This window comes from Crocuta crocuta, unplaced genomic scaffold (genome assembly GCF_008692635.1).
Source record: "Crocuta crocuta isolate KB4526 unplaced genomic scaffold, BGI_CrCroc_1.0 scaffold243, whole genome shotgun sequence".
Classification (NCBI taxonomy): Eukaryota; Metazoa; Chordata; class Mammalia; order Carnivora; family Hyaenidae; genus Crocuta; species Crocuta crocuta.
This window is the reverse complement of record NW_027529596.1, coordinates 4,106,519-4,120,651: the sequence shown is the minus strand read 5'-3', so window position 1 is coordinate 4,120,651 and position 14,133 is coordinate 4,106,519. Positions and strand designations below refer to the sequence as shown.

The 14,133-nt window shown below is 38.9% G+C and overlaps 1 protein-coding gene across 1 annotated transcript in view; it reads right to left on the bottom strand.

Annotated features, from left to right (window-relative positions):
* The window catches only part of KMO (kynurenine 3-monooxygenase), a 56,884-nt gene that overhangs the window by 7,119 nt on the left and 35,632 nt on the right, over positions 1-14,133 (bottom strand). Inside the window, 6 exon segments of the mRNA XM_077761802.1 lie at positions 3,695-3,777; positions 5,770-5,827; positions 7,760-7,907; positions 9,351-9,472; positions 10,282-10,353; positions 13,883-14,048. Of these exon segments, the coding sequence (XP_077617928.1) occupies positions 3,695-3,777; positions 5,770-5,827; positions 7,760-7,907; positions 9,351-9,472; positions 10,282-10,353; positions 13,883-14,048 (649 nt within the window).

The window sequence follows — 14,133 nt, the reverse complement described above, 5'->3', positions numbered from 1 at the left end:
GAAGATATAGTAATTGTAAATATTTATGCGCCAACATGGGAGTATCCAAATACAAAAAAATCTAATAGCAAAACATAAAAGAAGTAATCGATAGTTATACAATAATAGCAGGGGGCTTTAACATCTAACTTATATCAATGGATAGATCATCCAAACAGAAAATCAATAAGCGATGGCTTTGAATGACATATTGGACAAGATGGATAACATATGTATTCAGAACATTCCAACAATGTTATGAAATTAGAAATCAACCACAAAAAAAATTTCTAAAAAGAACACCAATACATGGAAGTTAAATAACATGCTACTAAATAATGAATTAGTCAACCAAGAAATCAAAGAGGGAATAAAAAATTCATGGAGATAAATGAAAAAGGAAACACAATGGTCCCAAATTTTGGGGATGTAGCAAAGCTGTTCTTACAGGGAAATTTATAGCAGTACAGGCCTACCTACAGAAGGAAGAAACATCTCAAATATACACCCTAACCTTGCACCTAAAGGAAATGGAAAAAGAACAAACAAAACCCCAAATTAGTGGAAGGAAGAAAATAATAAAGGTTAGAGCAGAAATAAATGAAATAAGAATTTAACAAAAACACAATAGAACAGATGAAACCAGGAGCTAGTTCTTTGAAAAGGTAAACAAAGTTGATAAATCTTTAACCAGGCTCATGAAAAGAGAGGGAATGGACTCAAATAAACAAAATCAGAAATGAAAAAGGAGAAATAACAACTGACACCACAGACAAAGGAATATAAGAAAATATGAAAAATTAAATGTCAAAAAACTGGATAGCCTAGAAGAAATGGTGAATTCCTAGAAACATATAACATCCCAAAACTGAATCAGGAACAAACAAAATTTGAACAGACCAATTACCAATAATGAAATTGAATCAGAAATAAAAAAACTCCCAACAAACAAAAGACCAGGACCAGACAGCTTCATAAGCAACTTCTACCAAGCATTTAAGGGAGAGTTAATACCTGTTCTCAAAAATTCCAAAAAATGCAATTAGAAGGAATGTCTCCAAATTGATTCTATGAGGCCAGCATTAATTACCCTGGTCCCAAAACCCGGATAAAGATTCCACTAAAAAAGAGAACTGTAGGCCAACATCCCTGATGAACATAAGGGCAAAAATCCTGAACAAAATACTAGCAAACTGAATCCAAAAATAGATCAAAAAATCCTTCACCACAATCAAGTGGAATTTATTCCTTGGTTGCAAAGGTGGTTTAATATTCACAAATCAATCAACATGTACTTCATCAACAAGAGAAAAGATAAGTCATATGATCATTTCAATAGATGCAGAAAAAAAGCATTTGACAAAGTACATCAGTTCATGATAAAAAAAAAAAACTTCAACAAAGTAGGTTTAGAAGGAACATTCCTCACCATAAATAGGACATATATGAAAAATCCAAGTCATTTGTGAAGACCGGAGAGCTTTTCCACTAAGATCAGGGGCAAGACAAGGATGTCCACTCTTAGCATTTTTATTCAGCATAGAACTGAAGTTCTAGCTACAGTAATCAAATAAGAAAAAGAAATAAAAGGCAACCAAGTTGGTAAGGAAGAAGTAAACCTTTCACCAAGTACAGATGACATTAGAAACTCTAATATCATGTAGAAAACTACCAACTCCACCAAAAAACTACTAAAACTGATCAACAAATTTGGTAGGGTTGCAGGATCCAAAATTAATATACAGAAATCCATTGCATTTCTATACACTAATAGTGAAGTAGGAAAACAAGAAAGTAAGAAAACATTCCCATTTACAATTGCACCAAAAATCATAAAATACCCAGGAAAAAACTTAACCAAAGAGGTAAGATACCCATCCTCTGAAAACTATAAACATTGGTGAAAGAACATTGATGAAAGAAGATGTCATTAACAAATGAAAAGGTATTCCATGGTCATGGACTGGAAGAACAAATATTGTTAAAATGTCCATACTACCCCAAGTGATCTACATATTTAATGCAATACCTATCCAAATACCAACAGTATTTTCCACAGAACTAGAACAAAGAATCTTAAAATTGTTATGGAACCACAAAAAACATCAAATAGTCAAGACAATCTGAAAAAGAATAAAACTGGAGGTATCACAATCCCAGATTTCAAGATATACTTCAAAGCGATAGTAATCACAACAGCATGGTGCTGACACAAAAATAGACACATAGATCAATGGAACAGAATAGAGAGTTCAGAAATAAACCCACAATTACATGGCCAAATTACCCTTGACAAAGGAGTCAAGAATATGCAAAGGGAAAAAAGATGGTGTCTTCAACAAAGGGTGTTAGGAAAACTGGACAGCTACCTGCAAAAGAAGGAAACTGGACTGCTTTCTTACACTACACACAAAAATAAACTCAAAGTGGAATAAAGAGCTAGATGTGAGACCTGAAACCATTAAAGTTCTCCAAGAGAGCACAGACAGTAATTTCTCTGACATTGGTCTCAGCAACACTTTTCTAGGTATGTCTCCTAAGGTAAGGGAAACAAAAGCAAAAATAAACTATTGAGACTACATCAAAATGAAAGGCTTCTGCACAACAAAGGAAACAACCAATAAAACTAAAAGACAACATACTGAATGGAAGAAAATATCTGCAATATTTGCAAATGACATGTTTGTTAAAGGGTTAGTATCCAAAATATCAAAATATACACCTCAACGCCAAAAAACCCAAAATAACCCAATTAAAAATGGACAGAAGACATGAACAGACATTTCTCCAAAGAACACATACAGATGGCCAACAGACACATGAAAAGAACACTTATCATTAGGAAAATGCAAATCAAAATCACAATGAGATACCACCTCACACCTGTCAGGATGGCTAAAATCAAAAACACAAGACACAACAAATGTTGACGAGGATGTGGAGAAAAAAGAACCATCAGGCACTGTTGGTGGCAATTCAAACTGGTGAAGCCACTGTGGATGACTGTATGGTGGTTTGTCAAAAAATTAAAAATTGAATTACTGTATGAAAGAATAATTCTATACCTGGGATTACCCAAGAATGTGAAAACACCTATTCGAAAAGATATATGCACCCTTATGTTTATTGAAGCATCATGTATAGTAGCCAAATTATGGAAGCAGCCCGAGTGTCCATCGACTGATAATTGAATAAAGAAGAGGTGGTGTATATACACAATGGAATATTCCTCAGCCATAAAAAAAAGAATGAAATCTTGCCATTTGCAAGACATGGAAAGAGCTAGACAGTATTATGCTAAGTGAAATAAGTCAGAGAAAGAGAAATACCATATGATGTCACTCATATGTGGAATTTAAGCAACAAAACAAAGAAGAAAGAAAAAAAAAAAAAAAAAAAAAAAAAAAAAAAAAAGAAAGAAAACACAAAATAGACTCTTAACTACAGAGAACAAACAGATGATTACCAGAAGGGAGGTTGGGGGGAATGGGTGAAATAGGTGAAGGGTGTTAAGAGTGCACTTAACATGATGAGATCATTTACTGATATTCTAACAAATAGTCTTTTCTTTTAGAAAAATTTTTTAATTTTAATTCTAGCACAATTAACATACAGTGTTATATTAGTCTCAGGTATACAATACAGTGATTCAACAATTCTATGTATAATATAAGAATACATTTAACATGGAGTGGAGCCCATTCTCCTCACTCACCTCTATGTAATTGTACATGGACAGGTCTGAGATCGCATGGTCGTCTGGAATTCTCAATCTTGAATATTCAGGAAGACACACACCTACAAGCCAAGTTGAAAAATACATCTTTTCCACTAAAGTCTATAAGGATGTGCTGGCCTCTACACTGATCAAATTAAATGGTATATACTCTACCACTGTTCTCTCTAATCTTTTAAAACATTGAGTAATCAGGCTAAATGACCAATAATCTATGAATACTGAACAATAACACACAAGCATTTCCTATTGTGATTAAATAAAACTTATGATAAAGTTATCATAAGATATTGTTGCTTACCAAATCATGATTTTCTTTATTTCAAGAATGGAAAGCAGTTCATAGAAATGGCTGTCAGCGACCACCCCAGTCTTGCTCAGAACCTGCTACTCTCCTTCCTGTCCTTTCTTGCTAGCCCACGCGTGTTTCTTTCACCGCACTAAGCGACCTTATCAGCTAACCATCAGCTCCATCATTATTCTGTGATCTCCCAGAGCCAGGCCTCCTGTTTTACTCATGTCTGAAATCTTAACATGGTAAACACTGAATAAATATCTGATAAACTAATGACTAACTAATATAACTCTCACATGGCCAATCAACGCTAGTTATCAAGGATGCCGTTTCAAAAGTCAGAGAACTTAGCTGGCAGTCCCAGATTTGTCACTTGTAGTTATATGACTTAGGGCAAGTCCCTTAACCATCTCTAAGCTCAAATTTGCTCAGTTGTAAGAACGGGACAAGAATAGTACCCCTGCCCCATGTTTTCCATGGAGACCAAATGAGAAAATGGATTAAAAACCATAGCAAGATGCCCAACACATACGAAATGTTCAGTAATGCTAGCTATGAGTATCATTGTCATAATCATTACTGTTTGACCTTTGCTCTGTGATAACCCAAACCAGTGTTGACAGTATGTTCTGATACCCTCCATCCCCTCCATCACCCCTATCATATATGCAGATCAATCACACCAGGGCTGATAAGGGAGGAAACAAAATAAATGTCCCTGGATCCAAAGCATCTGAACAAGATGACTGAAAAAGGAAGGCAGAAAGCTAGAACTTTACCCTGGACCCTCTAGACCCTTCAGATCTAGACACCTGTGTCTAAGGACTTCCTATAACATCATAACAAATATTTACTGCGAACTCATTTTGTGCCAGGCTCTTTTTTTTTTTTTAAAGCTTTATGCAAATCATTTTATTTCATCTTCACATCTCTCTGAAGTTGGTATTATTGTCCCCATTTTATAGATAGGGGGATAAAAAAGAAAACCTGAGACTTTAAAAAGCTGGAATGACTTGCTCAAGGTCTCACAGTTAATAAGCTGGTGAGTCAGGACTGGAATCTGGATGTAGATTTAAAGCCAATTCTCTAGATCTACCCCTTACCCGAATCAGGTTTAAATTCAGAGGTAGCCAGCGGAGCCTTCAATAGCTCAGTTGGTAGAGAGGAGGACTGTAAATTCAGAGGTAGCCTTTGAGACCATTTGATTCTGAGATGCAGTAAAAGTTATTGAGGTCTCAGGCTCTTGTTTGCAACTTCTTTTACAGTCAATTTAATTTCAGCATTACATGTAAAAATTTTAGACTTCAGTATCTGTCACATCAATATATTTGGTGGAATCAGTTTTAACCAAAGGCAAATGGAAGTAGAAGCTGCCATCTTGATAAGGCAACGTGCAAGAAAGTGCTGGAACTCTTAAAAGTGTTTCCGGTGCAAGCTGTAAGAGGTGCAGGTTTGGGTCCCCTCGGAAAGGGAGAACAAGGAGAGTATCTTGGCCAGATGTTGGTCCGGGGAGATTTTCTGTTGTTTGTGGGGGGTCACTGCACAGACCTCATGTACAGAACTTAAAAGAAACTATTTCCCTGTTTCTCTGGGTGTTCCTTGTCTGGACATGTGCAACAGTGGCACAGGCTGTTAATAGAAAAATTATAATCCTGCACATTATAATATGCATCATGGCTTTGTGATCACCTAGGGTCAAAAATGGGTTCACAATTAATCAACAGGGCTAGTCCGTGTCCATTTAAAAATTTTTACTTACTAAAGTCATTATCGAATTTATCCATTAACTCATCAAATACTAAGCAGTCTTCAAAGCCCTGAAATGAGAAAAAAATGGAAAAAAATAAACTGGAAATAAAAATAAAATGAATGCTTCTGAGCACTTTTGAACAGACTTTCCATCAGTGAGTATAGTTCACAGCATATTTACCCTCAAGCAGTACACAACAGCTGATTAGTCATACTTGGCATTAAATTATATTATTAACGACCATCAGTTGCATGCTTGATGGTTTGTCTTTGCCTGATGCATATTGATTATAATGGTTTGGAATTCGATCAAATTTTTAAATTACTCATGAAATTTTGATGGATTCCATTGCTGCTTTAAGAAGCAAGAATAATTATATTGCTCTACCATGAATATTCGAGTCATATTTAAACTAATCAGGTCTTCAAGATTCACATTTAGAGCAATTAATGACAGAACATATTAATTCAGTTCCCGTAGGCCAAGATTAAAGTAAATTTCCAATGTCAGAAAGTCCACAAAATTAACCCTAAGAAGGTTGTACACTAAACGCAGTGCAGAGAAGAAAATCAAAAGCTAGATTTCTTGCTTTCTAGGAATTCAAACTATAGTTTTACCGACAATATAAAAATAGGTAAACATTAAAAAAATTTACATCGATTATAGAGATTATATGTGAAGCAAACAAATATACTTATCAGCTATATAGACTATTAATGCTTCTGGAATGTAGAGATGCAAAATATCATATAGGCTAAAATAATAAGACTTTTAAATTCTTTACTTAAGTAGTTCATTTATTCCCCAAGAATCTCTATGACATAGGCACAATTGAAAAACCAATTTTACAGACAAGAAAGTAAAGTTAAGTTAGTTTTGCAAGAACATAGTGCAATAAGTCCTGGAGACAGGATTTGAATTGGGCCTTATACTCCCAGAGTCTGGGCCCTTATCCAGCTTACTAAAATTGGTATGTTCTTATGTTTTTATAAAACAAAATGTTTACCACTACTGTGTGGAAAACTAGAATTGATTAGATTTATAGGCTACTTATACTTGGGATGTATCCCAATCACTGAAACAATAGAAGACTGTGATTATAAAGCTATTAGTAATCAAACACACATTCACAAAATAATTGTCTAGATAATCATTTTAGGATTCCTTGAAATTAATGTTTAATACTTGAGCACTATTTCCTGAAAGATTTTTTTAAGAAACTTCCATGAAAACAGTAGTATTCAACATCAAATCTGTTTCATAGTTTTATTTATTCAAAAAAATTTAATGTTTACTTATTTATTTACTTATTTGAGAGAGAGAGAAGAGAAAGGGAGCACATGCAAAATTGGGGAGAGGCAGAGAAGAAGTGGGGGAGAAGCAGAAAAAGAAGAGAAGGAGAGAGAGAGAGAGAGAGAAAGAGAGAGAGAGAATCTCAAGCAGGCCCTTCAATGTCAGCACAGAGCCTGATGCGAGGCTCAAACTCACGAACTTGGAGATGATGCCCTGAGCCGAAATCAAGAGTCAGACGCTTAATCGACTGAGCCACCCAGGAACCCCTCATAGTTCTATTTAACTCTTTCAATTGCATTTTCCTTTCATTTGGAAAGAAAAAGTGAAGAAAACAAAGGACACTTTAGGCTCTTTTCTTTGTTGAGCCCAATATTTATATACTTAGCAATAATCTCCAGGAAAAAAAATTTTAATTAAGTCTTGAATTGCTGACCGTCGAGTTCTCAAATTTCAAGCTATGAATACATTTTCTAACTGCATAGAAAACCATGTTAAGCTTTCTGCTTTCTCCTGCATGAAATTACTGGATCAAGGAACCCAAGGCTTGACTATAGTTAGTGATCAATCTAAACTGTTAGTAGGATTGTGGAATTGATGGTTTTCTCAGAGATTATGTGAGGATAGTTACACACATCGTTCTTAGTTAAGATTTTCCAGTTGAGACTGACCCGGGAAAATGTCAGGGACTTTGGGAGGAAGGACTTACCGCATTCATTCCTTGTCCAAAGAAGGGCACAATGGCATGAGCTGCATCCCCCATCAGCACACAGTGTGATTTAATGTGAAAGGAAGAACACTTCACAGATATCATGGGCTGGGCCGGCAACAGAAAGAAATCTTGTACCAGGGCTTGCCTTCAGAGGAAAACAATCCGAACATAACCGTCAGATTAAATTGGGCTTTAAACTCTGCAATAATCCTATCAGATGTACTGACTTCATCACCTTTGCACTTTACTGAGAAACACACAAAAACGCCAGGAAGAACACAGGAAAGGGAGAAACTGAAGTTCTCCTGGTTCTTGAAATTCCATTGTTCCCTTTACTTGTTTTGTTTGCAACCATCTTAATCACATACAAAAAGAACAGGTTTGACTGCGTTTCAATAACTTGAAATATATGTGTGTTATGTGCCATGAGATTTTATTATCAAGTCTAGGTCGTGCAGTTTTTGAACTACTCTGGCGTATTTTAGATTTTTCTGGAAAAATCGAGATGTTGTGCATCTGATTAAACCACACGAACCAAAACCAAGATTAAGATGAAGTGCGAATTTATGTATATTTGGAAGCGGACCATTGATACCCAGCTGGGTTTTGTGGCAGCTTTAAGTAGCAAAACAGTGCCTACCCTCAAGAATTTTAAGTCTGGTTGGAGAGGAAAAAATAACCAGGAATCATAAGGACAGAATTGTGGTGTACGGAGATTTCTCTCCAATATCAGAGGAGAGGTCAGTTTCCACCGAATCTGTAGCTGAGGATGAAAACTGACAGTGTTAAACAGACTTGCTCTGGGCTGGAAGTGGGCTACCCTCTTTACATAGTTAGCACGTGTCATTGTCACGACCGCCCTGAATATGATATCCTGATGCCCATTTTAAAGATAAGAAATCTGAGACGCGGGGGTGAGGGGCAGAAGCAGCATTAAATCTTGCTTTCTGCACCATTGCGCCGCCTCCATGAAAATACCGCTGGCGGTGGAGAGTGGGCTGGGTTCAAGGGAGGGACAGTGGGAGCAGAGTGAGGTCGAATGACCTGCCGCTGCCGCGGCTCATAAACCAGCCAGCTAACCAGCTGGCTGCCAGCCGGGCGGCTCTGCATGTGCCAGATCCTGTGCCGAATGATTTCTAGGCATGCGCTCCTCCAGTCCTCATCAACCCTTTGGGGCAGGTACTGCTATTTATTACCATGTTACTGTGAGGGCCTTGAGACCTGGGGAACCAGAGACTCGCATCTGCTGGGCCTTGGACCTGCGAGCCCACCAGCAGAGGGAGGCAGAGCCCAGCTCTGCAGCACAAGTGGGAGAGACCTGAGAGCCGGCCCAGGAGGCCGAAAGGCCTGGGGACACGGGTGCCTTGTTTTTCCCAGGGAACGCTGGCCCCGGCATGGGGTTTTCTGAATCCCTGCTCACAGCACGGCGTCTGCTTAGACTTTTGCCCGAAGGCATGTTTCCTGTCCGGGTCACGGTAGGATAGGTACCGTTGAATCCAAACTGAAGGAAGGTGCATAAGCTTTATTTGAATTTTGAATAACGCAAACCAGTGGAGCAAAAGGCACAAGTGCACGTCTTGGAACTCACTCTCCAATTAGAGGGATGGAGTCTGGAAAGTACTTCTGGAAGAAATTCAGCACGTCACTGCTGCTTAGAAGGTTTTCAAACTCTTCGAAGGGCATGAACAAAGTACACGTGAAAGATTTGTTCTGCAAGAAAAGGGGAGTGTGAGAGAATGTGTGGGTCTCGAACCCCAGGCTCTTGCTGTGGCCGCGGGGCACCTGGGAGGAATCTCCAGGCAGACGAGAAAGAGGCCCTTGCCTCGTCCCTCATTCCCAGAGAAAGGCCCTGCCAAGTCCCTGCTGCTCCCCAGCTTCTCAGTTATTAGAATTTCTACAGGGTAAACCTCAGCCATTTTCACGGAGCCAACACTACACTCCTTAGGTTACCAATAGGTTGGTCGGATTGGATTTCTTCCCACTTGTTCTCTCTTGTTCCTCTGCAAACAGTGTTGAGAGGCCCTGGACCCTGGCATTGCTGCCAAGGGAAAGAAGACCAAGAGAGAAACACAGAGCCAGATCTACAGAGGGGAAAAGGTCCCTGGGGTCTGACGGAAGAACAGCCGCGCTCTTTTGTGAAGATGTGCATTCCAGTGTCCCAGAGATCTCAAAGACTGGAAGCGCTGCCTCATGTAGAACCCAAATCGCTTTGACTTTATTTGCGTGGCATTTCCTTGTACCTTGTCTCTGGGGAGATGACAGCCAGGCCCCACCAATCCACAAACTACCGCTGGTCATTGATATTTATTAAATCTCCTTTCCATTGGAAAGGAATTCCTCCAGGTTCTTCCTCAAGAACCCCAAGTGGCCATGATGTAATCACTGAAGAGACTAGGCAATGATGTTTGGTGTACAGATGCTAAGCACAAAAGCAACTAGGCACACCTGCAATATACAAAAGTAGGTGGCAAAAAACATTAATTATAGATGTAAAGTTATATTCACAAAATCTACATTACCGTGTTAGGAAGTGCGATCATCATAAAGGTATTTCTAGGCCAAATATGCAGATAATTAGGCTCCATGGCATACTGTAGGGGAAGAAAGGTATATTTATGCTGGATTAGTGCATTAATGCAGCACATCTATAAAATCAACTCTGCTTATGTTTTTTAATTGTATCTATAGCATTTCAAATAGTATCATACACATGGTGATATGCACATCTACTGTTATTTACTCATTTATTTTTAATTCTTTAAAGACTTATTTCTGAGAGAGATAGAGAGAGAAAGAGACAGTATGAGCAGGGGAGGGTCAGAGAGAGAGGGAGATACAGAATCTGAAACAGGTTCCAGGCTCTGAGCTGGCTGTCAGCACAGAGCCCGATGCGGGGCTCGAACCCACGAACCGAGAGATCAATGACCTGAGCTGAAGTTGGATGCTTAACTGACTAAGCCACCCAGGCGAGAGTTTGATGGGCACCTGGGTGTCTCAGTCGGTTGAGCATCCACTTCAGCTCTGGTCATGATCTCACTGTTCATGAGGTTGAGCCCCACCTCGGGCTCTCTGCTGTCAGTGCAGAGCCTGTTTCAGATCCTCTCTCCCCCTCTCTCTCTGCTCCTCCCCCACTTACACTCTCTCTCAAAAAAAAAAAAAAAATCAGCATAAAAAATAAAGTAGAAATTGTCTTAAAACTGTTTTCTGTCCTTTGTAAACTCATATAACTTAGGTGGGTTTTCAATACCAGACGTAATCAATAATCGAGAACATGCTATGAGATGTTCTTTATATATATACATACACACTACTTATGCACATATAAACTATATATGTATATGTACATATATGTACGTGTGTCATATTTTTATACTTTATTTCTCACCTTAGCTGAGGACTTATGTGTCTGAATGGAAAGGTCCTAAGTTTACATTTCATGGGCAAAATAAAATTTTACAGACAAGCCTCTCCCCACCTCTTTCCTACAACATGAAAATAGAAAGAAGTCTTCTCTCTTTAGTGACCCCATGACAACCCATTAGGAGCCCGAGTGATATTGATCGCTTGGGCAGATCTACTGATCTAAACGCTGGAGGCTCCTGAGGATATGATATACATAAGAGCATGCAATCAATTTCCAACCGTTCTGAGTTTACATTACCGTTTTACAAAGGTTCAGGAGAACCTACCATGTGTGTCTCTTACATGGGAAAAACACGGAAAGCACAGCATAGACTCCTGGCTGGCATTTTCACACTCTGTTGGAGTTATTTGTATCTTTCTTCCTGGCTTTTGATCTCAGAGGCTCAAAGAAAGCTCAACACACAGACCCGGAAATGACTGAGTACATAACTCTCTGGCCTCAAAGAGGTTATGGCACCGTTGAATAGGCAGATGCTGAGGTAGAAGAATAGGAAATAAAACCTGGGCAGGTAAGACATTTGTGGGGCCGGAGTGGTTAAAAGTACGGAAGGATTCATTGATTGGGTCAGAAGAGAAGGGCAGTGGCTTCTGGGTGGGGGTGAACTTGCTCAGCAAAGCAGAGGCAACAGAAATGAGCAGCGTTTTAGGGAAGTTTAGGAAGTGTGAGTAAGGAGACCAGTCTGGATGAGGCACATGTCGTTGCTTTTCCCTCTTGCTATCTTTCGACCACTTCTATGACCTTTTAGAACTCCAAAAGATAAGGAAGAGTGGAGAAATGGGGGTTGAAGTTGATTTATCATTTACTGCATTAGTAAAGGTTAAAATGGCTGATGAAAAAGTTTGGGAGATGGTGACATTGGTATAGATAGTGACTGATACCTTGTTTTGAGGTAGCAACTATGATACCAAGAAGATTTTGATGTTCATGCATATTTCATGGCTTTAAAATAACCCCTTATAATTTCAGCTTCGTGATTACCAAGTCATGCTCTCAACAGATATCTTTATCCAAGAGAAATTCCAAGATCAGGCTCCCGTAACCCCACCGAACACTCACCACAAGTCTCTCCAAACACGAAATCTGAGCAAAACAAGGGCTTGCTGTGCAAAAGCACCTTCGAGATGAGCCTCCCATTAAATTGTCAAAAGCACTCCCTCAGTACTTACCCAGTACTGTCCCTCACCCAATCTTTCTCCCCCACTCCAGCCCTTAGAGATGAAGAGTCTGTTATGCTAAAGAAAGGGGGTGGGCAGGACAGAGAGACAGAGACAGATGGAAGGAAGGAAAGAAGGAAGGAAGGAAGGGAAGGAGGGAGAGAGGGAGGGAGGGAGGAAGGGAGGGAGGGAGGGAAGGAAGTTAGTTTTCCTGGAATTGTTTTGAGGACGCGTTAAATACTCCCATGCCTGGGTCCCATTGCTATGCCAAAACAGTGTTACCTCTTTAAAAGCAGAGACTTTTTGTAAATCACTAATCATTACTATTAAATACGAAAACCTAGAAAATAAATGGCTATCTTAAGTCTACAGTAAAAGGCATGATTCCACTCAAGTCTGGGTCAATTTTTAACAGAATCCTATTATCTTATAACCCACAATTATTAGATCCTGGGCCATGAGAACAAGGGTCACCTGAAAACTGTAAAATTAGCACTTAAGAATTACTAAATACTTTTGTGACCAGGAGGAAGAACTAGAAAGTGATTTAGTGATAAAATATGGATTTGACTGGCTCATCCAGTTTGGTACACATTTGGTGCATAATAGCACTATCACAAGTTGGCTAGCTATGTTATTAGACGCCTGAATTTCAGATAGGATAGATTACATCTCTACCTTAAAAATAGATGTTTTCTATGCAAATCAAGTTTCAATTGATGCTATTTACTTATCTTTACCTATAAGCCAAGATCCTTGTTGCTGTTGTTGGTATTTTAACTTCCCTTAATACGATTCTACAACTATTTGCTTATGACAATATAACACATAGCTGTTTGCCTCAGGCCCCATAGGTTTTAACCTGGGAACAAGGAAATGAGAAAAAATGCAATGAAAATCTCTTTGCAGCAACTTGCTATTCCCTTTATTTAATAATCCTTATTTGGTATAATCACGAGTATAAGAACTCTGGATTGTCAGTATTATAGAATGATTCCTGACCCATTTTTTTCTACCAAGAAAAAAAGAAAGGAGACCTTATTATGTCACACAAATTCCCTGTGTGTTTCCAGTAGGGTAGCTGTAATTCTTTTTCTTTCCTGCCCACTCAAGAAAGCATGTCTTGAAGGCAAGGGAAAGGAATGATGTTATTATTTTTTAAAGGTTTATTTATTTATTTGAGAGAGAGAGAGAGAGAGAGAGAATGCAAGTGGGGGAAGGGCAGAGAGAGAGAGAGAGACAGAATTCCAAGCAGACTAAACGCTGTTAGCACAGAGCCAGATATGGGGCTTGAACCCCCAAACTGTGAGATCATGAGCTAAGCTGAAAGCAAGAGTCAGACGCTTAACTGAGCCATCCAGGAGCCCCAAAGAGATATTAAAGGGATACTTGTACACCCAACTTATTTTTTACAAAGGATTATAGCAGACCCCAGAACTAATCCAGACAAGTTACTGAGAACAAGTGACTAGCATATACATCTTCACAAGTCCAAGGGTCAGGAGGGTTGTGGGAAGGAGCCAAAGAAGGGAAGGGACTTACATCTCCATTCTTGGGTGGAATCGTCAGCTCCATGTACCCATGAGGAATGTACTGCTGGCTGTAATCAAAGCGGGGTTTCTTCATGAGGTGAGTTCTGACAGTTGAATAGGCTCCATCACAGCCTACAATGAGGTCATAAGTGACATCTTTGGGAACTTTGTCAGATCTGAAAAATAAAATGGACCGTCGAAAAACGAGTAATCTAGTGGTGAAAATGATGCTATTCCTCTACTTGAAAAAAAGAAGTAGTG